The sequence below is a fragment of the Dinoponera quadriceps genome, unplaced genomic scaffold (assembly GCF_001313825.1).
Source record: "Dinoponera quadriceps isolate SergipeBrazil2010 unplaced genomic scaffold, ASM131382v1 scaffold696, whole genome shotgun sequence".
NCBI lineage: Eukaryota > Metazoa > Arthropoda > Insecta > Hymenoptera > Formicidae > Dinoponera > Dinoponera quadriceps.
In genome coordinates this window covers 719,530-746,610 of record NW_014554799.1, presented here as the reverse complement: position 1 = coordinate 746,610, position 27,081 = coordinate 719,530, and the positions used below count along the sequence as shown (strand labels likewise).

The following is a 27,081-nucleotide window of genomic DNA, read 5'->3' as shown; positions in this document are numbered from 1 at the left end:
CGATGTTAAGGAGAGGTAGTCGTGAGCTCGTTCTCGCTTTGTCATATTCGGCCGGCCGGTTTCATCGAGAATTCGAGACGTCGTCGTCGTCGTCGTCGTCGGCAATGCGTGAGAAAACTGGGAAAACAAAGCGTGGAAAGGTTGTAACACTTAATCTCTTACGAGCGTCTTACGAGCGACTTATTTCCCGCCTTACTCTTGTCCTATTTTCACTCTGTGTCTCTTTGCTTTTCCCGCTGATGTCTGTCCTACGGAAAAATTTGAGATGCCCACGGAGAAAAATAATTTTGCTGTTGTAACGAAACTACGTCGTTACTATTGCATATTCATTGTGACAGCAATAAAATAAAATAAAATTTAATTAACACAGTCAAACTAGCCAATCAAGTTATTCGTAATTAGAGCAGAAACCATTTTGTTGCTAGGATAAAAAAAATATTCTGCCGAATGAATTTGTTTTTACATGGTAAAAAAATATGTGTTGAAAACGGTCCATTGAAATTTTTGTGTTACTTGAATATGGGGAATATGTTAAAAAGTGCACAAATATATGTTAAATTTATATGAAATTGTTGTTAATGTATGTTAGATTATTATTAAATATATGTTAGATTAATATATTCGCTTTGCTAAAGTAGCACGAAAACTTCAGTGGACCGTCATTGACCCCAAATTTTTTACTATGTAGGACGCGTTAATTTGCTGTTAGGACAAACTAGTGTTTTCCTACACTCATTAATTTCCTTTTACAGCAAAATAAATTTGTAGATTCAGCAAAATAATCCAGCGAGTGGCAATCAGTACTCTTAACAAATTGTTTTGCTGTTCACATGATAACTGACAGATTTTGCTGCGATAGCATAAAATTTGCTGTGTCAGTGAATTATTTCTCTCCGCGACACCACTTTCATTTTTTCGGTTCGATTCTCCTCTTCGTCGCACAGCAAAAAATAGCCTTAAATCAATGATAAATATTTCTGTATATAAGCGAGGATATTATATTCTTTTTAGTCTTGAATCGAGTTCAAGTGATACTTGCACCAATACAAGTTCAGCCGAATCAGGAATCTAAAAAAATCTTCTAAGAATCTTTTCAGAAAAAAATCTAAAAAATCTAAGAAGATTATAATATTCTTGCTTGTCATGAGAATATCTATCATTGATTTAAGACTATTCTTTTTCCAATTCGAGTCGATCAAATTCACTCGGCTTACATATAAAAATACCTATCATCGATTTAAAACCATTTTTTTCCAATTCGAAACGGACAAATTCGCTCGACTTGTATATGAGAATATCTATCATTGACTTAACACCATTGTTTTGTCAATTCAAATCGGACAAATTCACTCAGCAGAAGTACTTTTTACGCCGATAACGGAATCGTCAATAACCATCGGATCGCGCGAGTCATGTTTTTCCACCTTCGTGAGGGTAGTCGTTTCCTTTTCGCCTCCTTATCTCGAGATAGGATATCGCGCACAACGCTCCCGCTCTTTCTTATCAATCGTTACGGCCGCGCGGAGCATTGATAATTGGTCACATACGCCTTAGATCGCGCATATCTCCTCCCCGGGCAGTGGTTCATCGCCCGCGGAATATCGCCACCGGAGCAATCGGGTTCGCGCGAGAGAGGTCGCGAGGAAGTTCAGCCGGCTCTCGGATTCGCGCGGTCAACGTAAAGTTCGCCGTTCGGACCTTCCCCGAGCGTATCGTGACGCGAGTGTGTGATTGTACCGTTCGCGATAATCAGTGAGTCACGACGACGTCGCGGGCGATGATCCGTTATGTCGCCGTCCGTCGCCGTGATTTTCCGTCGATTGGTGGTGCATCGGCCGCGGGGTGACGCGTCCCCGGCCAGGGAGATCGACGGTGGTCGCGCGAGTCCTCTCTCCGTCATTGTTCCGTGGAGCACCCCGGAGACGAGTTCTCCGAGCCACGTGGACCCCGTCAAAGGAACGCATCACCCTGCCTGATTAAACGTCCGCGACGCGAGCAGGATGCACGGTGTGTAGCGCGTTTCGCGAAATTTCGCGGAGTGTGACGCGTTTGGCAACGAGCGTGTTTGCCTCGCGAAGGGTCACGCGTAATCGCGTCACAATTTCCTGTTTGTCTCCCCGAGACCTTCTACGCACTTCTCTCGCGGGGCTGACGCATACGATTCGTGCGGATAACACTCGTCGCCGAAGAGAGAAGGAAGATAAGTCGTGCCGCAATTCCGTTTCGTTTCATTGTGACGCGACGCGCCGGACGAGGCATCGATTTTTATCGTCGGCGGGACTGCCGAGGACGCGACAATCTAATATATCCTGGAAATTGACCGAAACGAACGCGGCAACCGCAACCTTGGACATCATACCTGATTCGATTCACCGGCGAAAAGCGCGACCGAACGAGCCAACTCGTGACGTTATGTGACGTGGCACTAACGGTGCTTGCACGCCGGCAAGATGATCGTCTCACGTGCGATCGATCGCGCGTCGAATCGGACTCGCTTGAGAAACACCCGCGGTTCGTGCGTATTCGCGATCGAAGATGCCGCCGTTTCATCCCGCTCCGTCGTCCCCGTACTCAAGATGACACGTGGGCATGTGTCCTGTGAGGATAGGAGCGTGGATAACGAACGAGCCACCATTTGCCGCCGCACGAAGCCGCCGTGGAATGCCGATCGTTGTTTATCGAAAATAGCGCGTCGCGGATCAGTGTGACGCGCGCTCGTTACCGGGTCGCGAAACTTCCTCTCATTGCGGGACAGGTGGATCAAAAGCGGATGTACGCCACGTGCTCCCGGCTGATCGTCCGGCTGACTCGCGCTCGTGGCGGCGGCGAAGCGGAGCACGACGATTCCGACGTCGACTCCAGTTCCATGGAATATACAAACGAGAGATCGAGCCTGTTGAGTGCCAACGGGCGAAATGCATCCGCCTCGTCCTTGCACTCGCAAGGATCGAACAGGACCTACGGATCTCTCTCCACCTGCCAATTAGCGATTCAATCGTTCTGGAACAGGAGCAAGCAGGTAGACGATGCGTACGATGATTTCCGGCTCGTTTAGAATTCGCTCCCTGCGCGTGTGCTTGTTACCATCTGTGCTCTCTTTGCCGTAAACTGGAGGAAGATGAAATCTTGATGAAAAAAATAGCAGGGAATGCACGGGGAAAATAATTGGGCATTATACAGAATAGGAGCGACCTCAACGTCGATTTCGACGAGCTTGAAATATCTTATTACAGTCATGATCCCGATTAATTTTCAAGAAGTCCCAGCCGTCGATCTTTGTTTATGAAAAAGTTATTGTTGTAGCGAATCGTTGCTGCATATTCGACAGCAACGAAATAAAGACAACAAATAAAATTTAGTTGGCGTAATCAAATTAGCAAATTATTCGTAGTTAAAGCAGAAGCAGTTTCTTTTTTTTACCAAGATAGAAAATATTCTGCTGAGTGAATTTGTCCACAGGACAAGTTGACAAGTCGAACAAACACGTGTACTAAATCCAAAGGAAACCTTTCCCTCAGTGTAATTGCCGATCTCCGGGCGGATTACATCGGTTGTTAGCGTCGAAATACACCGTCGGGCGATATCTCATGAATGAAGCTGTCGTCGTTCTCTTTCATCTCGTGCTACGTGAAGCGTGCCAAGATTTCGTCCGGATACTTGTCAAGATAAATGACACGAGCGACAGGTCGGCGGCGTTTCTCACTTGCTCGATTTCCCACGTTGTGATACCGGTCCTCGCTCTATCCAGCGTGAAGCGCTTACTGTCGCGAGTCCTTCGGAACGTTGGTTCTATAAAGCGAAATATCTATTCAGACCGCCCGAACGGGGTTTATTTACCCGCCGCCGCCGTCGTCTTGTTTAATCAGATGGCGAAGTTCAACTCGCGCGGAACGTAAACGCGCGAGTCTTATCGCCGTGCAATTTGGCGTGAGGCGATAGCGTTATTAGCTCGATACATTTCTCCATGCGTGCCCGCCGCTGTTCCGTTGCCGAACGACGTCGTTTCGTTTTATGAGACCCAGTAAAATTCCACGTACGCAATTGATTAGTTTACCGCTTTAATTGGCCGGGATTAGCGCGAGAACTAACCGCCGGAGAGCCAGCATCTAAGAGCGACGTCCATATAGAGTGTCTTCGAAATACCGAGCTTCTTCGCCAGTGCACTCCGCGAACGATCGTGAACGTCGTTTTTTATCATTTTTCTTATTTTTTTTTCTAATTAATTTTGTACATATTTTGTATTCTAATTGTTACTACATCTTTCTCTTATTCTGTAATATTTGTAAAATGGACATACCGACATATGGAGAAAAATAATTTTGCTGTTGTAGCGAAATCATCGTTGCTACGGCAATAAAATTTAGTTAGCATAACCAAATTAGGGAATTGTTCGTAGAAAATATTATGCTGAATGGATCTGTCTTTAGGACACGTTAATTTGCTGTTAAAACAAAATACATTATTTTCCTACATTTCCTAATTTTTTCTTACGGCAAAATAATTTGTAGATCCAGCAAAATAATCCAGCGAATAGCAATTTTTAACGAATCGTTGTGTAGTAACTGACGGATTTTGTCACGACAGCATAAAATTTGCTGTGCCAGCAAATTATTTCTTCTCCGCGGAAAAGAGCAAACCCACGGAGGCACGTGACTTTCCCACGCTTTGACAATTCGCCGGAAACAATTTGAAATTTGCCGAAGAGGACGCTTCTGAAATTTCGCACGGATGAATCTTCTGTATCGCGCGATCACATAGTTCGAGTACAAACATTTGCACTCGAAAGCATATCGAACGAAGTTGCGACGTCATACAATGAATTCAGGAAACTTTCACACAAAGACTGGTTGCTTGATTTATCGTATAAGCACTCACAAGTCAATCGAAACGTCTCACGCGCTGCACCACGGAGGAAGAAAGTATTTCCCAAGATCTTGCGCGCGAGATGAGTCCTCCTTTTCAAGACGCGACGTTCCTTCAATTGCGCCTTGACGCTAATCGTTTGACCTGTTTTCTCGGCGAATAATCGACCAACCACGCAGTCTTCTCGAATATTGTCCGAGAGATTCCGCGTCAATGGCGCGCGCGCTGAATTATTACTTGATTAATTCACGAAACTACACAATGTGTCCGATCGATCGGCCGAACGCAAGACCAGTCGTGAATTTGGGCACGCAATTAACCCTCCGTTAGCCGTAATATTTTCCACCCTTGAATGGTCGCAATGCGTCTTACAATTATCCAATTTATCCAATTTCAATATAACTAATTCTCCTATTATTTTCTTCTGCTTCTTGAAATAACTTTTCTTTCATCAGCACTTGGCTAATAGACTAGGCAATTAAAGTACATAAAAAATAAATAAAAAACAAATTGATAAATATTCGAATATTAGAATGGTGTCCGAATAGAAATGTTACTTCGCGGCTGGATACCCACGAGGTTTAATTTCCACTGAGGTATTTATTGGATACTGCGACTACCTGAGGGTGAAATATTCCGGGATATCGATCGAACGGTTGTGCTCGTGTTTTTTCGGCTGGGCTTTCAACTGGGTCACCGGATACACGAAGAAAAATTTGACCGGTGCTCGCTTATCGCGGCTAATTGCTGTATCAAATCCGCCGCCACCGCGGCGTGAATCCACACACGGTCTGCACAGACCCCGGCTGGGATTAATCGCGGAAGATTGCAACGCCTGCAATTACACGTCCGCTGTGGCGCGAAATGTGTTATCGTGAATCGGTGACGTCGGCCGCCCCGTCGTATTTCTCCCGGCCGTTGTTATCTCGAGAAACATCTCTCAGTCACAACCGGAAACTCCGTTTCTGCGGCCGATTTCGCACGGATCGTGAGCAATGACGCGCGAGCAATGACGACGTTTACTCCCCTGCGTGTAACACGAGCGGCCGGGGCGTGCGAAGCAACAAAACATTTTCATTCCGCGCCGCACCGCATTTGCCACTGAGACCGCCCGATGGAATTAACACTTGGCGCCTTCTCAACTCGATTTTCAAATAATGTAAAATTCAATCCACCCGCCCTTCCACCTGGTGCATTTCACAGCTGAAAAATTCCCTTGACCTCGACGGGAGTCACGAAATTTCGCTTTTGCACCTCTATGTAAGATGAGACGCTTTTGTTCCTCATTTTCCGCCGAGAAGCTCGCGCGTCGCCGGCATTCTAATTCAATTCCGAAATTCGCTTGCAAAACACCCCTTTGATCTCGCTTCTCTTTTCGCGATTGGGATAAAATTTGCCGGATCGATGCGACGGCGACATCACGCTCCTCTGCCTCGCGACTTTCACGAAGATACCTCCGTATTGCATCACCCGCCGAATATAAATTTCCGCGTTTAAAAATCGCGCTCGCGACAAATCAATTCAATTAAATTCCCGTCCTCGCAAATCCTTTTCTCAAGCGCCTATCGGCGCCGTGTTGAAATAGTCGCGAAGTAACGCTCGACCCGAGCGTTATAACGAGCCTCCTACCAGGGCGAGCTTACGACGCGCAGCGCGCGTCGTTGTGCGCGTCGAGGCGCGCACATATGATTCATCATGGACTATATGTGTATATGTACTCGAGCTTAGACAGATCCCAACGCGATATATAAATGTCGCGCGATGTTCTCGTACGATTTGTGCCGGTGCCTGCCTCCGAGAATATTCGCGGTCGCGACCACTCGACGATATCCCGCCGATTTATTTCGTTCCCACCGAACGACGACGACGGCGGCGAGGAAGTCGCGTGTCAACAGCAACCGTACGAGGGCCGATTTCGCACCTGGGGACCGCGCGAAATCCGGAAAAGATGCTCAGGCTCACTACTCTGTCGAGGGTCCGTTTTTCTCTCTCTTTCTCACTCTCTTGGTATATTTGATAATAACGATCGACGCTGTTTCGAACTCTTCGACGACGATCTTGTCTACGGTGACAAGGACCGAAACCGGATAGAGGGAACGTCAGTGAGTCGAGATTTCGATGCCGGGATCGCGCGAAAGTGAGATCCCCGCGTTTCCACACTCGTGGTCAGTTTTTGTCACACCTCGACGAGCGTGACGAAACCTCCTCGCGAAAATAAAACGAGATTACACCACGATTTTGAGTCTTCACTTTCCGTAAGTCAGTCAATTCGAAATAACACACTTCGCTTCTTTTTTTTTTCTTTTTTGTCCGTGAACGCCCGATCGTTCGAAAAGACATATTTGGGAACTGTAGGTTGTACTTTCCGAGAGACCCGCGCGATCATCTTCGAGAAACATCCGCACATTTATTTACCAATTAATCACAACTTGGCAGCTTGTATTTTTATATTTTTCTAACGGATGCTCGACTCGTCATCCGTTAATGCTCACACCGATGATGGTTCAACGAAGAGTGCACCCAGTCGAGTGGCGATGCTGCGAAAGATGCAAAATCCCGTGTGTGTACGCGTGTGTGGTTCACTACCAGTGAAGATAGTTTCCAATTTTCGCGCTGAATAGACAGCCAGAGGAGAATGCCATGCAGAAGGCCAAGGACGAGTGTGTTAAGATCGCGACGGCTCTCTTTCGAGCCAGCTTCGACGAAGACGACGAAGATAACAATAACAACGACGACGATGACAATGAGGAAGAAGATAAAATCTCAACGAAAGAATCAGAGGGAATCGTCTCACATTTATCTCCGTGTAAAGAACCCGGAAGAAGAGCCAATGGCGCAGGAAAAGATAAAGTTTCTTCAAGCTTGGAGATTTCTTCAAGTTCAGCCGCGCCTGAGCCTCCAGCTTGCACCTTGCACGCGGAAAGCTGTGCTCTCAGAGGCTCGCTTTCTTTCGCGAGCTTTGTTCCCGTCTCGGAGGCTTCGCCGAGCTTGAGCAACGTGGAGGAGCACGCGGGACCAGATGCGAAAAAGCAAGGACATGACGAGTTAGCGGAGACTCCGGCGATCGCAACGCGAAGACTTACGGTGCCGATCACGGACTCGGACAAAGTCTTCTCCGCGTTCAAGCGCGATCGCTCGCTCACGCAGAAGTCACCCGCGAGGCTTCGCTCCTCTTCGCCAACCAGGGACCGTTCAGCGCGCGCTCTCGCGAGCTCGGTCACGACGAGCCAGTTGGGACGCTCTCGACCGTCACTCAGCTTCCTCGATGTTCCTCGGGAGACCTCGAGATCCCTCGGCCGTTTCTCTCCGTCCTCGGGGAGCTCGTCCGTCGACGAGGAAGCGTCGTCGGATGGTGCGTCGCAATATTCCACGACCGTCACCGTCGAAGACGCTCCCGACGACGAGAAATCCGGCAAGAGCGGCGCTCGCAGACTGACGTTACCGATGACGAGCGCCGGCGATCTGAGCCGGCCTGCGATCCACGGGACGAGGTCGCCGACCTTCGAGGACATCGTGGCCGGCACTAGTGTGAACCCGATCCGGAAGTTCAGCATCGCGAACGCGGCGATCTGCTCGAGTCTGGCGCCGAGCCTGCTCGGCGCCATTCCGGGAGTGCCGAGCACCCTGCTGCCGAACGGCAACGGCGATCTACGCCGCAGCGCGACCCTGTCGAACCTGTCGACCACCTCCACCGTCGCCAGCGACGACGCCTTCTCCAGCGGCAGGAGCACCGGGGGGCGCAGGCTGCGACAGTTCCTGCGTCTCCACATACCCGAGCAACCGGCCGGCGCCTCTTGGCACGCCGACGACGACTGTCATCATCATCTTCATCATCATCAGCAGCAACAGCAGCACGATCATCATCATCACCATCATCACCATGTATTCCCGCACATTCACGTACCCACCATCACTTTCACGGCCCCGGCCACCGACGGCACCGGGCGCAAGTTCAACTTCGCCATACGCAGGCACTCGCAGGCGGTTAGTTTGTTGCGCCGGACGCACGTCGTTTCTCCGTTTTCCTTGGTTAACATCGCGCTGCGGAAGGCGGGAGAAAGAGAGAATCATCGTCCGGCCAAACCGAGCTATCTCTCAGCTTGAGTAAAATGTCGGAACGAACGCCGAACGACGTCTCGTTTCGATCGTTGCGTCTCGTTGTGATTATGAAATCGTTTTTCGCGAGGATGTTCATTGATCGTTATCGAAGCTCGACGATTTTTTCGACGATCTTTCCGATCTTCTCTTTTTCGACTCCATCTCGGAGGAATCCAACCAGTTGTCAAATGCAGCTAATTTGGATGTCTCTTAAACCGTCCGTGAGATCGGAAATTCTCTCAATTTAGTCGACCTTTAGCCACACGCAGAGAAATACATGCTGCATTCAAGTAAATGTTGTTTAAATTAAAGCAAACTTCGGTTTGCTCGTTCAAATTAACTGAATTTAACGCAACGTGTCACATTGGCCAGGCATTGATTCGAGTGTCTCTGTGAACGACGGTAGTTGAAAACAATTAGACGTGTGTGCACGTACATGTGTGACGCGTCCGTTTTCCACGGGAAATACCAGCCGATTCGCTTGACTCCAGAGTGTACTGGCACACGCTCTGATCGAAATGAATTACGCTTCCAACTGGCGCACGCCCGATTAAGATCGAACCGAGTCGAAACGAGAACCGATTGCACGATACCCGTCGCGGATAATAAAACGTTAATTTGGCGAGATTACCGCCGGTGAACATCGACGTCTTAGTAGCCGGCGCGGCCTGAACCTTTGTCTTATCGAAATTGCCGTTTAGTTGGTTTACCACCCAGCTAATCTGCGGATGACGACCGATGTCACGGCCGGTGATCTAATAATTATCTCAGACTACAGTTGACTCTCTTGTCTGTTGGCACGCGTTATCATATTGGTACTGATTGAACAATTCATAAAGAGTATTAAAGCGAATGGATGATAGTTGGACCGAAATCGTCGTGCGTCATGATTCATGTTTATACTAGGACAACTTTACAGTCGAGCCTCGAATGGAATGTCTGATAATACTTAAAAGTGTTGTTGGATATGACTTGTTAGATGTCAAAATAGACGCGCGATTCTTTTAACGATTTTCTTACGATCTTCCGACTAACGGGTGAGCTGAGATTTCTTACTTATTTCTTATTGACGTTATTTTTGAATTATTTTTTAACTTTGAATTCGTTTACTTGTACGTGTTACTTATATCTCCACCGACGTGGTGCCAATTTATTCTTCATCCTCAAATCGCTTGCAGTTGGAAAATTACTCGTCCGTTAAATCTATCATCGTGCTTTTCAGTTTATTTGCTTTTAGCATCTGCGAAGAGGGCCTGATAAGGCTTGCACGTGTCGTAAATTAATGAGCTCGTGGTGGTGTCATCATCGGTTAGTAATTCGGTGAAGAAATATTTCAGCAACAAACAGCAGTATTCGGATAATTTTTGAGACTCTTGTGGAAACGCGACACGTAGTATCACGTGCGCGTTGTATAATAGAATTCTGTTCGACTCGGTTCTGTCATTGATCTTGTAGGCTGATGTTTGCGCTATATCTGCCACGAAGCTCGCGAATTAACACAGTGACACTCGCTACCGTTGCAAAGCGTGCGTCAGTATCGTCTGCCACATAGGTGTGTGATACCGTCAGCGATTTCAGCGAAGTGACAAAATCTACCGCATGAAGTGGAGAACTGATCTAACGCGCTTCTAACCGTGTGTACACGCGTGGGTTTTGTGTGAATATATATATATATATATATCTTTCTCTGTGTGTATATATGTATGCACCACGCACGTAGCATCGGACTTTTTGCTCAGTAGAATTCGAGCTGAGGTAAGCGAAGGGTGACTGCTGCGATCCTCGAAGAAGCGGAATCCCGAGATCTTTCTTTGAGACAGGAAGGTATGCGAAGGTCGGCACGAGCGTGCGAAAATGTATTTCAGAAATTCCGTTTCTCTCTCTCGCGCAAAGTTGCACGCGAATTACTGCGTAAATCGCGGCTGGATTATCAATCTTATGTTCAATCGACCGCTCCGGCTCGCTTCCGGTGTAAAATAGCCAAAAGCCCGGTGGTATTAGCTAAATTGACGAATCCTTCGTGTGGACATATTTTTAGACGCAGTATCGACCGAATTTTGATTTACCTGATATTTCGAAGTGCCAATTAATCTTTTTTTTTTATCACAGTGTGTCGTCGCGCGAATAGGGCAAAGGGCTCTACGGATCGGCGGATTAAGTACGGTGCCTTAATGCCACGGTATACTTAGCAGCATTAGCCTCTTTCTCGCACGCGCCTCGCAAATGCCAAGTCGATTTACGCGTGTCGACTCGCGCAGATTTCGTCGATAATACACGTTAGCGAAATGTCATTCACTGCCTTCCCACACGTAGGCTTTGTGAAGAGAAACTACACCGTCGCACAATTCTAACGTTCGGTGTTGCTTGATTGTCCGTTTTCTCGCGTATTAACGATCCGTAAGGTCGCGGTGTCCGACACCGAAAGATCCTGAGACGAAACTGAGAACGCGACACGATGCAAGTGGCGAAACGAGACGTGAAACAGACAGTTTCAAACAGGGTGCAAAGATACACGTGGAAACGTGTTACAGTTATAAACGCGAGAGGATAGAAAATAGTTGACACGTTGAATGTGACATCAATCGGTGATCCTAATCTTTTATAATAGCTTTCCTTGTGCCCACATGTGAAAGGCTAAAAATTGTGTAACAATAAAAAGTTTCAACTTAGGGAATAATATAACATACACTTGACATCGACTATATATTTGGTTTCAATACGGTTGTTTTGTACGTTTTTTTGTCTCAATGCAGTTTGGAATGCAGCCAATGGACCGATGAGAGAGTTTAACTTCTGGGAATTAATCAAAGCAAATTCTTTCATTGGACCATTGACTTTGGCGTTTTAATTTTCTACATCGAGAAAAGGGAGTGTTTGAAATCATCTTGAAACCAAGTGTGCAATCAATGGAAATCAGCAGCGTGGCGGTCGACGGTGTCAACGACGGAAGGAAAAGCCGTGACAGGGAAAGCCAACACAATGGAGCATTAAGTCGCGCGTCGCATCGAACGCTGCGCGAAGAAATGCCGTCGACGGCACTTGCACGGTTTTGCATCACCAGTACATCACAATCAACGCCGTCGGCTCTTCGTCGTCCCGCCGTTTCCGCCGCGTGCGATCGCCTCTTATCGTCCGCGTCCGTCATTCACTGTCATACCAGTCCAGATACCAGCGACGTTCTTCCTCCTTCTCTCGCGAACGGGGAGAACGCGTGCTCCAATTGCGGGCGTCAAACGGGAACGCAATTACGGATAATGATGATTCTTACGCAACACTTTCGCGCACACCCCACTGTTTGTACGCGAACGTTGCGATGCACACAAGTGATCTTTCACGAGAGAGACCGCATATGTATGACGGCAAAATTTTATTTTTCCATGTCCACGTATCAAACTAACTTTATTTTACACAATTAAGTGATATTACGTGAAAATTATGTAAAATTACGTAAAAAAAGAAGAAGTGATATGTAGAGAGAGTTCCTCAAACTCTGGTGGCAAACGTGTTAATATCCGGTATTGAATGTCGAGAGAGCCTCCATTTAATTGCTTTTCCCGAAGTCGAGATCGAAAGGCTCGATCTCTAGGAGAGGCAAAGGAGGAAGATCATATGAGGTCGCGAGACCTCTGGCCACCTCTGCCAGTCAGAATTTCCGGGTAAATCGAGATCTCAGGAGGTGAAGATTACCGCCGGGTTTGCCCGGTGGATAACCGTGCTCGCTTGAGATTGATACTCGTGCCGCGCTGTGTGTGAGATTGCCTTGTCGCGACGCGAAATCGACGCTCGCACCCGGATCGCACAAATATTCAAGAATAATTGGGAAATTCAATGTCTAGGGAATGGGACAGCATTAATGAAGTCCGATGTATAAGCCAAATGTCCGGCGTCGATTTTCCGTCGTTTTTCTTCGTCTTGTCTCTTCTTTCTTTTTTTCTGCGACTGAATTCTTTGTCTAACGAATTGCGCTGGAATTCTTTGTCTAACAATGAGTTTTTTTGCTCTAACGATCTCTTAACGAGCGAAAATCCCACGGGATCGCACAACACACCCCGTGTCTAACAATTTTTCTCGGCTCTTCCTCAGACATTGCATCGGACTGACTCCATGGTATCGCTTTCTTACCGATCGCTCGTGAGCCACATCACAGATGACAATCTCGCCGAACTGCAGAATTTTCTCGAGAATAAGCGAGTGCAGATCGACGACAGGGATGAGGTAACAACGACGGCGCTCGTGGATCGTCCGAAGGGATTTCCCGAGGAGATCCCCCTTCGATTGTTCTCTCTTAAGCACGTTCCCAACATCGTGGCTTAAATCTAATCGACAATTAACTCAACGGGATTGAACAGTCCGGTTATTTGGCGATTGGTCAATCCGTTGAATTAATCGTCGGTTAGATTTCAACCATGATAGTGGAAACGTGCATTAGTCGGACAAACTCCTCGCGTAAAATTGTCTACGCCGCTTATTTCTAAATCGACGCATAACACATTATCTTAATGTTGATTCGCGAAGCATTCGCAAGAGATATAACACATGTCGCGCGTTGTGTAACGGAATTTTAATAATACAATCTCGAGTATAGTCACTCGCGCTTATCTCGTTGCGTAAATTTGATATAAAATATGCACGTCGATTATCTCGTCGCGAGATAAGCCCGCGAATGCGAGGAGCTGCCTCGGTTACACGAGGGACGACGACGAGTTTATTTACGAAATTCGGCCTCCGCTCGCATACCTGCCCTGACAAATTGTCTCGTTCGTGTCGCGGTAGAACGGCAGCACCGCCCTCATCTTCGCAGCAAGCAAGGGGAAGATACACTTCGTCCGAGCGCTCATCAATCATGGAGCGGACGTCAATGCTGAAGACGCGGTTGGTACTTTTGCCCGCGTACACACCTGATCGCGTACCCGGAACTTGCTTGTCGCGAGGTGCTATAACGCGCGCGTGTTTGCGCGCCATTTGCTCGTTTCAGGACAACTGGTCAGCGTTGCTGTGCGCGGCGAAGGAAGGCTACACCGAGATCTGCCTCGAGTTGCTGGAGCACGGCGCCGATTTGGAGCACCGGGACATGGTCAGAGGAAGTCACACATATTTCATTTACCTGGCGCGGTGCCATTAACGCGAATTTATAACTGGAGCGCGCAGTGATATGACAAAAATTCTTACCGTCGAGCGACTCGCCAAGCTTCGCTGCTTTAATTCCCCGCGCGTGATTAAAAATCTCTCCTATTCATATCGATATATGTGCACATAGAGAAAGATTTCTTTGGATTTAGTACGCGTGTTTATTTGACTTGTTTATATAAACATGATTTAATATCAAACATGATTTTGTTTGAGTGAAAAATGTTTCCAAGGGTAAACCATGTTGTCTGATAGATAAAACAGTATTATTTAGCGGAAATAATATTTCTCTTTGATAAAAAGAATTTATTTAATTACCTATTAAATATTATGTTCCAATGAAACAAAAAAAGAAACGAGTGCTCTTATATTTTCTTAACATAATATTATTTCTTTCAAATTTATCGCTTGCGACAACCATTGTAATGTTTGCATGAGAATACAAAGAAAATATGCAGAAGAAATGTTACTTGAATTTAAAGATATTTATTGTTTGAGAAATTAAGCAATTGAGTTTGTTGAACCGAAAACATTCGTCTGCTCTATTCCAGTAGATAAATTCGTTTTAATTAAAGAAATTTTATTAAACCCAGAGGAATCTTTTTCCCTGCGTATAATTTTAATCCCGATTTATACGATATGTACATTACTAATTATAGTTTCCATTGTCAATCGATGGAATCTCCTTTCTGCTGAATCGTGCGTTCTACTTTGAACGGCAAACGGGTTTATGTAACGAACGTAACCTGGGTTACTTAACCGCACGAGTGCGTTTAGGTAAAAGTGGGTACTTCTATGTATAAATAGGACACCACGCGAAGGATTATGAATTATCTTATTGCAGGGAGGATGGACGGCACTTATGTGGGCGACTTACAAGGGCAGGTCGGCGACGGTGACGATGCTGCTGGGACGAGGAGCTGACGTCAATGCGCACGGGAATTTTCATATTTCCTCGTTATTATGGGCCGCTGGCAGGGGTTATCCTGATATAGTGAAAGATCTCATTGCTCACGGGGCGAAGGTCAATGTCGGCGACAAGGTAATCGTCGACGCGTAGTAAATCGATGGCCGTGTCGCTCGCTGCCTTCACTCTCCCGTTATCATCCGTGCCTGTTATCTTCTTTATTTTTATTTTTTCTTCCAGTATGGCACCACAGCACTCGTGTGGGCCTCGCGCAAGGGAAACGTAGAGATCGTAGATACTCTTCTCAAGGCTGGAGCTAACGTCGACACAACCGGCATGGTAATGTTCGATTCATATTATCGGTCAGGTCACGATCAGATCACGGTCAGATCACAGTCCGGTCAGATATCGTTCCGATTAAATTCAATGCTTTTTCGAGTTTGTATTTACATTGTCGGTCATGGTCAAGTTAAACGACAATCAGAAGAGAACTGAAGTCATAAGATTCGAAATAAATCTAGATCGCGGCGATTCTATGATCGTCAAATGAGAATACGAAACGGTCAAAAGACAATCAGTAGACGATCAATATTAATAGACGTTCAGCCATGAAGGAGAATTCATCTCTTTCGTCTCGAGATAGACGGGAGAGATATTTATAAAAATTAAACAATGATATATATTTGTAAATATTTAGAAAATTTTGTTTTGTCATGCACAAGTTCTGAATATGATATTGTGAATTCTTCTTCTTCTTTTCGTTCTTTAATATTTGATGTACACCCAAAAACGTCTTTTGCTTACATGCATTTAATTGCTTAGAAAAAAATAAAGTTAAAAACTTACTATACCTATTGTTGATTCGCACTTACCTTCTACATATCAAGAGACACACTAGTGCTCTCTCTTTCTCTCTTTTTAATTTTAACATTTTGCATTTATTTTCCGATATTTGTGTAAATTTCTTTTTCCTTTTTCAGTATTCTTGGACACCGTTACTCGTGGCTGCGCTCGGTAATCACGTAGAAGTGGTTTTACTACTGTTGGATCACAAACCAAACGTGAACGCTCTAGACAAAGACGGCCTCACGGCACTAGCGATAGCCTGCCGAGGGGGTTATCACGAAATAGTGAATGCTTTGTTGAATGCCGGCGCATACGTCAATATCCTCGATCGGACTGGCACTACGAATCTGATCCATGCCGTTAAAGGCGATCACCGAGGGGTAGTGGAGTCGTTGTTGAAAAAATATGCAGATGTCGACGTCGCCGGCAAGGTACGTCTCCGACTCGTCTTCCCCTTACTCGCGTATCTTCCTCGAAGATCGACGTGGAAAGAGAAATGGACAAAAAGAAATGATAAAAAAAGAGAAAGAGAGGGAGAGAGAGAGAGAGAGGGAGAGAGAGAGAGAGAGAGAGCATCGTCTCCTTCTCACCAATTTCTCACGCAACGCGGATTTCCACGAACGTATCGCTCGGGCATACATACCGTAAAAGAACGACCGGTCGGGTCTCTCGTCGCTCGCGTCCGGAATTCGCGAGTACTCGTCGAGTCGGTTGCGCTTTCCGTGAGAGAGACGAATCTCTCGGATCTGGCCGTACCGTGACTTCCACGCATCCGGACCGGTTTACCGGTGTTCCGCATTTGCGAATTGTTACCGTGGTACCCGTGAGAGAGCCACTTCGAGCTAGGTTCGTGCGTGAACCACCTTCTTCCCCGCACCGAGCCGCTCCAGTCGTAACTAACCACCCCACCGTATATATTTTAGGATAAAAGAACCGCAACTTACATAGCAGTAGAGAAAGGCCATATACAGATACTCAAATTATTACTAAACGCTAACCCAGACTTGGAGATTGCCACGAAAGATGAGAAAGGCGACACACCTTTACTGCGGGCAGTGAGGGCTCGTAACGCCGAAATGGTGCAATTGCTTTTAGATAAGAAAGCCAAGGTTTCGGCTACGGACAAGAAGGGCGACACTGTACTGCATATCGCGATGCGCGCCCAATCGAAAGCGATCGTCGAGATGCTACTGAGAAACCCAAAGAATAGCCAGTTATTGTACCGTCCGAACAGACAAGGCGAGACCCCCTACAGCATCGATGTCAATCATCCTAAGCCGATTCTTGGACAAATATTTGGTGCTCGTAAGTCGATCGAACATAGGGATGTAGTGATACTATAAAAGTATCGATATTAATATTGAAACGGATACCTAATCAAGAGTATATCATTAGTGATACCAATATCAGAACAAAAGTATCGATACCAGTACTGATATCAAAACTTTGGAAAATTTCAAATTAGAAGAAATATAAAAATCAGGGAAGTATTTGTCTTGCAATATAGTAAAAAACATCGGTATTTTGTATCGAGACATATCGTTATGTGTCGATAATAAATAAAAATATTGATACTACACTATATCAGTGATATCACATCACCCCTAATCAAACACACACATACACACACTTCGTTATTGCCCGATCACTTTGGTATTTTTTACGTTGACTCTCACGTCTTATGACATATTGAGTGAAAAATACAAGCAGTGTAACGCATCTTTGAGAACGTCCCATGAGAAAATTTAATTGATCTTGCAGGTCGTTTAAACACTAATGAAGACAGTGAGAACATGCTCGGTTACGACCTGTACAGCAGCGCGCTGGCAGATATCCTCAGTGAGCCGTCGCTCTCGACACCAATCACTGTCGGCCTTTATGCCAAATGGGGCTCTGGCAAATCGTTCTTGCTGAACAAACTTAGAGGTACGAACGAACAGTTGTTTGCAAGCGCCGCTGGTTATTCCAAAAGCTGCGTTTTTCGAAGGCTAAGCACTCTTCATCGGATTTGTGTTCATGTAACGAAATTCCATTGTATAAATTGAGAAACGTTTAACTATACTTATATCTTGGTATACAATTGTCTTCAGTTTAAATTAAAAGTAACTTTGTTCGTTGAATTCCGAGGATTTCGGGGCCGTTTCGCGAGTCTTCTGGAGTACCCGTTTCTGCTCCAGTTGTGCGATAATATTGATCATTGTATCGTATTTGTAGAGGAAATGAAGAATTTCGCACGACAGTGGATTGACCCAGTGTTCCAGTTCTCTTCCCTGTTGTTTCTAGTAGTAATCCACATATCCTTACTGGTAGCGATCACCGTAGGCCTTACCTTACGGTCGTGGATCATCGGTCTTTCATGTGGAATAAGCCTGATAATTATCATTTATTTCTTCCTGATTCTCATGTGGTACGCCAACAAGAGGTAAGACCGTCCCGCTCGCAGCTTGCGACAAAAGTTGCCGCTTTTCCACTTATCCGGGCCGCCTTTAATCGCAGGTACGATTGGTACTGGCCGTACAATCTGACGGTGGCGCTCACCGCGAAACTGAATGCCCTGAAGCTGGTGCTGCAAGTGATCTTCTGTCATCCTCCGGGTGGTCAGTCTCGTCAAGATCGCCAGGATGGCATAGCTGTACAGCCAATCAAGTTTTACTTCACCGATCAAACTCGCGTTGGCACGACCGCCGCCGGCGAACACGCTGTCGTGCAAATGATCGGCTCGCTGTACGACAGTATCGAAAACGACTTCGGTTCCTTGTCCACCAGACTGTACCGAGCATTTCGGCCGAAACCCGACAAGTCGACCACCACGTGGAGGTGGAGACGCCTGTGTTGCTTGCCGTACATAGTGATATTCGAATTCTGCTTCTGCAGCTTGTTAGTCGGCCTCTCGGTGCTCACGATTTATCTTATGGATATCTCGAATGACGAGTAAGTACTGATTCATTAAAATTAATCGTGCACGTCTACTAAGGTTACATTCTAAAACATTTTTTTCTGAAGACAATTTTACTCTGTGGACTCCGAGTGATGGAAGAGGCACCAATCGGATACGCTCCTCAAATTTTAGGACAATCATCGCGGAGTGAAATTTTCCTCGAAAAATTTCCTCGATAATTTTTTCACGATATATAGCAATATTCGTTTCTGACCGTCCGTCGTGTTTTATCTTAGGATGACGATAGATCGGGTCACCTCTCACATTATCATGATCGCGATCGCCTTGGTTTTGGGCATCAGCGTCGTAGCTAATCTGTACACCTGGAGCAGAACACTCCGGGCACTGGTATTTTCGCAAAGGAGACACCTCCAACGGAGCATGTCCAGGTTGGAGACTCTGAGGAGCGAAGGTTTCATACAGAGTCTGAAGAGCGAAGTCAAGTTGATGACGGAGATGGTGAGTCCGCTTGGCTCATCGCTAACTCGCTCATGGCTAACTGGCTCGTAGCTTTGTCAGCGCTTTCTAATCGCTATTTTGAACAGGTCAAGTGCTTGGATAGCTTCATGGCGCAAGAAAGCAGACTGGTTATAATAGTGGACGGTTTGGACAGTTGTGAGCAGGATAAGGTTTTAGTTGTTTTGGAAGCTATACAGACCTTACTCAGCGACAACAGATATCCGTTCATCGTGATATTGGCCATCGATCCACATATTATAGTTAAGGTCAGCAGATGTGCGATTGCAATATTCGATTATCAATAACGCACTGTTGTTGTTATTATTTTTATTGTTATTATTATTATTATTATTATCATGACTATTATTTACTTTATTAACGGGAGATTATCCTTTTAATATATAATGTTGAAAAGTAAGACACAAAAGCAAAAAAGTGTATATAAGTGTATAAATTATGAAAACGTAAAGAGAAGAGAAATATTTAGAAATAAAATAAAAAGAAGGGAAAGAGCAGCACCGTCGCGAAAATAAATATAATTGATTAATGACGGCTTTTTTAAAAGAAGATAATTTATGATAAATATCAATAACGCTACTAAGATTGTTCGCAAATATTGATTGAAACAGTTCAATAGTTTAAATCTACCGTGTAAAGGTCCGATGCATTCCAACTTGAAGAGGTAGAAAGTTCCATTGCCGTTTAATATTGTACGCACAGGCGGTGGAGATCAACAGCAGAAGACTATTCTCGGAGTCGAATATCGGCGGTCACGATTTCCTGCGCAACATCGTCCATCTTCCGTTCTACTTGCAAAACAGCGGTCTACGAAAAGTGAAAGTGGCGCAGCAGACCGCGCAGCATTGCAAGAGGACCGCGTGGTCCGAGGCCGAGGAGAGCGTCAACTACACCGCCACCGGCACCATGCATCACTCGGTGTCGAATCGGAGACTCAGCACGGAGTCGGCGATAATGAACAGCAACGAGAAGCTGAAGCCTCACACCCGCAAGGGCAGCAGGAAATTGCGCTTGAGCGAGTCGATTGCGAGCAGTATAGGCAGCAACTTGAATCGACTAAGCGGCGCGCAGGATCTCAATAAGATGCTGCTCACTGATGATTACTTCAACGACGTGAATCCGCGCAGCATGAGGAGGTTGATGAACGTCGTTTATGTCACTGGTAATGCGCGAGTTGTGCAGTACAATAACTACGTCACGATATCGTTGTTCCGTTGACGCGTACATGACGCCCGTCTTGCTCTTTCAGGCCGCTTACTCAAAGCATTCCAGATTGATTTCAACTGGTACCACTTGGCCAGTTGGATCAATATCACCGAGCAGTGGCCGTTCAGGACGTCTTCGCTCATTCTTTACTACGACATGTACGAAGACAACTTGGACGACAACATGTCGCTGAAAAGCCTTTACGACAAGTACGTAGGCTTTTAACTCCACTTTGTTATTCTTGTCTTCCCTCGTGTCACTTTTGTGTCTCTATCTGTACTTTTCAGAGTGCGGCCGCAAATCCCGGTGCTGAAAGAAGTCCAACCCCTCCTGGAGATGGACAGAGACGAGCGCAAGCTGGACGCCTGCCTCACCTTTCACCGCGCCAGACTGTTCGTCAGTGACATGAAAATATTCTTGCCTTTCACCATCAACTTAGACCCGTACATCAAGAAGAAGATAAAGGAGGAGCAGCAGAGTCTAGAGGAAGACGCGAGCTTTTACAGGACAGCTGCAGCCGTGCCTTACAGCACTCAGTTTCACCAAAGGGTCCGTGATCCAGCCAAAATCGCGATGAACCGATACCCAAGGGTGCAGAGGCAACCAAGCTTGCAGGAGCCGTTGATACCGTCGTGGCCATCATTCCACCCCTATGACTGGCAAAGGTCCTGGATGCCATCTCTTCCACCTCTTCTACCTTCAGAGTCGTTATCGAAACCAACAATACCCATGCTACCAAAATCAACAATACCCATGCTACCGGTGCGCGATCAGTTTCGCACTAACGTTAACTTGGCACGGTAAATAATTTACCGTTTCGCTTTTGTTTTTCAGTCCGAAATGATGGAGATAAAGCTGTCGTCTTTGTCAGTGAACGGGGTCTGTGAACTGATCGACAAGATCGACAATATGAATCCAGCTCAAATTCCAACATATAAACACATCGTTAAGGAAAGCAATATCAACGGACGAGTTCTACTACACTGCGATCTGAATGAGCTGAAAAAGGTAACTCTCGTAGCACTAATCCAGTAAACATCAATTAACAGTAACATCATTATTAGTAATTTCTAGCAAAAAGCGTTTCCAGTACTACCAGACGTTGCAATTCCTAAGATTTAAACGGTATTGCGACTTTTGGCAGCGTGAGAAACGCCTTTCGTCGGAAATTACGTCACATTTGCTTAGAGTAGAAGACTAAAAGCTTACTACTTATTGTGAGTCCGGACTTATATATATATATATATATTTAAAAAGGTAATTCAGATATGTTTAAATATTAATGAGTATTCGTATTTCTTTAATAGGTGTTTAAAATGGCATTTGGAGATTGGGAAATTTTTCGTATGGTTCTTGTGTCGCTCAGGGAAATGGAATTCTCGTCGTTTATAATATGCGACGAGACTTCGAGAAATGTTCGATTTACTATGGGATCCGAACAATCCACACGGAAAGGTATGCTCGACGTTTCTCTTCCGTCCGTCCCTTCCCCTCTCATTCAATCTCCCACTCTTTTTCACTGTTTCTCTTTTGTTCGATTCGATTCAACCTGTCCTGTCTTCGCTCGTTGTAGATTTGCAAAACAATTCAATACGTCCAAGCGCTCACACTGAAAAAGAAAAGGGAGCGTCGAGGACGGACGGATCGTCCCGTCGGGACCAAAACAAGCAGTCTATCATGGAGAAACAGGTATGATGCCATTGTTAAGCACATGACTTTTCATAGTTAAGTGAACGTCACAGAGAGATTAATGTTATTTTTAATTCCCGTTTATTTGCATTCGCGCTCGATATCAGTTCCAGGTAAGTCGATCTACCTACAGTCACCTCTCGCGACGTTTAGAAATCTCCCTGGGTGTTAGATTTAAACACAATTTAACGTGGATATTACGCTAAACGCTAAGCGTATGTACGCGTTTCAGGTAACGTTGGAGGAGCAAATGATTTGCGGTGCTCTGCAGACCTTGAACGAGGAAGCCTGCGAGGATGTGTTAGACATACCAGTGCCAGTAGTGGTACCAACAGACTCACTTTCAGGTGAGCCCCCTTCCCTTACAGTGCCTCTGGTCATAGTTCAAGAAGCACCGCAGGCAACCTTCCAAAGCAGTGACACCTTCGTCGAGTACAGTTCTAATGTGTAATCGAATCAGATCGGACGATCACACGATTATGTATAATCCGCCATATAGAGGCTAATCCGCTCATGTTTCATGTGAAGGAATGAAAATCATTTTCCAGCGTAATTTCACCACTACATTCGCGAAATAAATAAATAATTAAATATATATATATATATATAAATATATAAATATAAATAAATATATATATTTTTTTTCTATAATATATAATAATATACATATGTGTATATATATAAATATGTACAATATATGCATATTATATAATATTATATACATATTGTCATTCGCGTTACATTACATCGTTGCCAACTCGTGATATTGAAGGAAGGATAAAGAGGAAAAAGTCGAAAAAAAAAAGATCGAATCGATGTGCGTACTTCGTCGTATTCGTTTTTTTTTTTCTTTTTGAATGACGGTATACAACATATGCATTCGCTTGGTGGAACACTACCTGACAGTACAAGTGACAAGAGATGAACAAATACCGCCGCAGCCAATAAATCGATACGTTGCTTACATTGCGATACAAACATACTGTCCGTACCATTTGTAAGTTACGGGTATGAGAGGCTATCCCTTGGAGCAAACTTTTCGAGCAGTCCGATGTATACTCATCCTCTTAAAGCCCTCACAAAACGTGCCAATGCGAGAGGTAGTTACACATATCGCGCAAAAAACGAGAGAGAGAGGAACTCCGAGAAACGAAGGTCATTTGATAACGATACGTTAAGTAAGATTAGGACATGATTGTATGCGTATTCGTAGAATTAGTGTAATATAATGCTGATTTTATACACCACTCAAACATTTTTCTCTCCGTCTCCCTCCCCCTTTCTCTCTCTCATTCTTTCTTAACATATACTTACAACAGTACCATATTCTGAGAGAAAGCGGAGACGAGAATTGCGTTACGAAACTCTCGAAATTGTATAATATTATTTAAATTGTACATCAGTTGGTTACCTCAGAGGAAATCTTCGAAATTCGAACGGCGAACACCACACCAAACATTGCTTTTGCATTTGTACATTACAGCAGAAAAAATGGGAAACATAGGGAGAGAAAGAAAGATGTGTAAATATCAAGGGCACTACTCAATGCTATACTTAAAGATGACCTAAATGTTGTTTGGTTGTTGTTTGGTGTTATTCTCGCGAGGAATACATGTACAAAAGACTGTGATAAAAAAAAATTGTTCGTTGTTACGTATTTATCTAAAATAGAATATTCCTTATGGTGCGACACTGGACCCCGTCGGTGGCGCGATGACAGATTTATTATATATATATAAATATTTTTTTTTTTTTTACAATTTCTCTCTGACGTGTAATGAGATGGTAGTATCGAACGAAATTCGCGGGAATTGCTCCCCGCTATTCCGATCCATATATTTCCTGTACTATGTGTACACTACGAATATTACTATTACAGATTATGTTAGCGCTATGTTAACCAGCAGTATTATGTGACGAGAGTAAGTGGCAATAAAATCTTCTTGCAAACTGACACATCTGGACATTACCTTCTTTGCAGTTTGTATCTGGCAGCGCGCGTTCGCGTAGACGATTTTTCACTGTGACGAAAACGAAAAGGCGTCAATGAGCGAATGAGGAATTGAGAAATTGGAGAATCGCGTGGGAGAGAAGTAAACTCTCTTCATTCTTATTCACGACTCATACTTCCACTCGAGAGACCTCATCTGTCAATCGGAACAGGAACTCGTCCGCTTCGAAGTTCACTTCTCTCGCGCCTCTCTCGTGCGCCTTCGAGTCGGTTTTGCCATTCGCGCGGATGAGACCCGCGATGATGAGAAAGGAGAGACGTATATTTTAAGAAAAACATCTCGGTCTCATGCACAGTAAACAATTTTGTGAAAAATGGCCCGCTGAAACTTTGCGTTACTTCAACAAGATGAATATGTTAAAAAATAATATCAATCTAGTAAACACCGATCAACAGTAACACAACATCAATGTTACAATTTCCTATTTCTCAACAATGTAATTTCTCAACAATACAACGCGTGTGTTACGTAACGTACAGTTATATTGTCGAGTGGAAAATTATAATATCGATGTCGCGTTACTGATAGTTTGTGTTTACTGGGAAATGAATATTAATCGATGTAGCATTATATTTGTATACTCTTTTCAACACATTCCCCCACGTTAGAGTAACGCAAACATTTCCGCGGACGTTTCTTAAAACAAAATCCCTCACTGTGCACGCACGCGGAGCGTACTCTACAACCAGTCTCTGTTTCAGGAGCCACCGCTGCCCCGATCCCGGACACGGAGTACGTGCTGCTGCAGGCCAGTCCGCTGTACCACTGGATGCCTGTGAGCGACGAGCCGGACAGCTCGGACGAGAGCTCGCACGACTCCACGGTGTTCCTTCAGCGCACCAACTCCCAGCGTAGCATCGCCTCCCAGCGTAGCACGAGGTCCGCCTGCTCGCACAAGCCGCTCAAGAGGACCTGCAGCAACGTCAGTACCAGGCCGTCCTCGCTCTTCGTCTCACCGCCGCCGTCGCCGAAACCGGCGTTCCGCTCCAAGTCCACCGACGAGAGATGCATGGGCAACAACATCCCGCTCAAGAGCACGTCATCGTCGTCGGCGATGGCCTCGGCGAAGAAGAAGCGCCCGTCCTCGATGACGTCCTCGAACGACGAGGTCGTCATATCGATGCCGACCTCCAGCCTGGAGAAACTGTCCAAGTTGAAAGACCGCCTGATCGGCGGCGGTATGCAGAGCTCATCGGCACCCGGCGCCGAGAGCGACGACGAGTCCACGCCGTTGGTGTCCGAGCTGTCCACGCCGACGCACTCCCAGTCGGACAGCGTCTTCAGGCACGAGAACAGCGCGGAGAACAGCAGCTCGCCGTCCTCCAACAGGAGTCTACCCCGGGACGGTGAGCGCTGCATAGAGCTGGATTACTCGGACACCGTCGGCCTGGTGATACGGGAGACGTCCTCCGGCGACGTACGACCGTATCATCGGCAAAAGTTGGCCGACGACCACTGGGACAACCCGGAGACGCCCGTCTGATACCTGTTGCTGTCGTCCGCAGGTAATCGCTCGGCCGGAAGCGCCACGTTGCATTCAGCGACGGGTGGGAATCCGTAGAGGAGGAAGAGGAAGAAGAGAAAAACGACGGGGAAGAAGAGGATCCTCAGGCACGTTGACACGCAATAAGTGGTCGCAACGCACAACATGTCGTTCGACTGATTACGTCGTAGAAGAGTCTGCGACCTGAGCGGATCCGCGAAGAAGGCCTACGTGTGCGTGTTTTTCGATGATATATCACGATAAGGTATCAGATCCCCGCAAATAGCGGACAGGGATGAGAGCGTGGAGCGTTTACTTACTAGATAAAACGTCAACAAACGTGTTCATTCGTTCACAGAATTGACACAGGCCTCGTCACGGCGAAGTGAACATACGACAAATGCCTTCTTCAGTCGCGTTGTGCAATAGCCCCGATTTAGCCGGGCGAGATGTGTACGAGGTGACATTCCGTGTAGATAGTGTGATGATGCATTTACGGTGTGATGCGAACGTCCGTCAATATTTTCCTCTTTTTACCAACGACGAAACGCGTGTGACGAAACGCGCGCGAGCTCGACGTACATAATGTAACGCGCGACGAGTCCCGTCCGCGGGTGTACGTGGTACACGCGCGCCGGGACATCCCAATAACCCAGTAATCGATCTTGCGTCAATTCATCAATGCCAGTGCAAATAGAAGATTTAAGGAGAAGGCGACAAAAGCGGAAACTGAAGTATTTTAAAGAAAATATTCGAACGACCAGTATACTTATACTACGTATATAAATTACGCGACTGTTGATTAGATTGATACATTTAGCATAATTCATAGAGAAAATTCCATCTATATACTGACACATATAATTCTATGAAATAAAAATATGTAGAATGTTATAAAAAAGAAGAAATCCGAACGGCCAATCAGTCATTTATATCTCGCTCCGTGTCTATTTCCAACATCTCTTTTTTTATCGAGATTTTCGTTTTTATCGAATTTAGGGATGTCGCGTTTGTGCAGCAGGATCACTTAATTGAACGCAATTCAATTGCCTTCGCTATTTTCTTTTTTTTTTTGTTAACTCCTTGCGACTCTAAAAATCTTTGAATTCCAATGTTAGAGATATTGGACTATCAGAAATATCAAAACGCAATATTGCTGGTCTGGGCTATTTTTTGTAAACACAATATTGCGTTTCTACTAGTCAAGGAGTTAATCGGTAATATTAACACATTAAGGGCGGGAGTCGTAGTACTACGATTTATCTTGACTGCGGCTTAAAGGCGGGAGTCGTAGTAATACCATTTAGCTCAACTGTACCTTAAAGTTTTTATGATCACACAAAATATCGCCCGCTCTAGGCCGAAAAACGAGGCGGGCGGCCGCTGCGCTACCTAGCATACTTTCGTCGAGATCGCCCGCCGTTAATGTGTTAAC

General features: G+C 45.6%; 1 protein-coding gene across 8 annotated transcripts in view; it reads left to right on the top strand.

Moving 5' to 3' along the window:
- The window catches only part of LOC106741999 (kinase D-interacting substrate of 220 kDa), a 39,010-nt gene extending 11,936 nt beyond the window's left edge, over nt 1-27,074 (top strand). For 2 of the 8 annotated variants that reach the window (XM_014614533.1, XM_014614534.1), the window contains 22 exons: nt 7,377-8,847; nt 13,045-13,176; nt 13,735-13,833; nt 13,937-14,035; nt 14,933-15,130; nt 15,236-15,334; nt 15,976-16,272; nt 16,765-17,146; nt 17,603-17,767; nt 18,056-18,263; nt 18,338-18,772; nt 19,016-19,238; nt 19,325-19,504; nt 19,959-20,418; nt 20,506-20,671; nt 20,750-21,224; nt 21,297-21,470; nt 21,770-21,917; nt 22,036-22,151; nt 22,259-22,264; nt 22,384-22,498; nt 24,865-27,074. In XM_014614533.1, coding sequence (XP_014470019.1) covers nt 7,504-8,847; nt 13,045-13,176; nt 13,735-13,833; nt 13,937-14,035; nt 14,933-15,130; nt 15,236-15,334; nt 15,976-16,272; nt 16,765-17,146; nt 17,603-17,767; nt 18,056-18,263; nt 18,338-18,772; nt 19,016-19,238; nt 19,325-19,504; nt 19,959-20,418; nt 20,506-20,671; nt 20,750-21,224; nt 21,297-21,470; nt 21,770-21,917; nt 22,036-22,151; nt 22,259-22,264; nt 22,384-22,498; nt 24,865-25,646 — 6,303 coding nt within the window. In that variant the 5' untranslated portion in view covers nt 7,377-7,503 and the 3' untranslated portion in view covers nt 25,647-27,074. The other 6 variants (XM_014614539.1, XM_014614537.1, XM_014614540.1 and 3 more) reach the window with 5 other exon arrangements.
- Nucleotides 27,075-27,081: the final 7 nt, after the last annotated feature.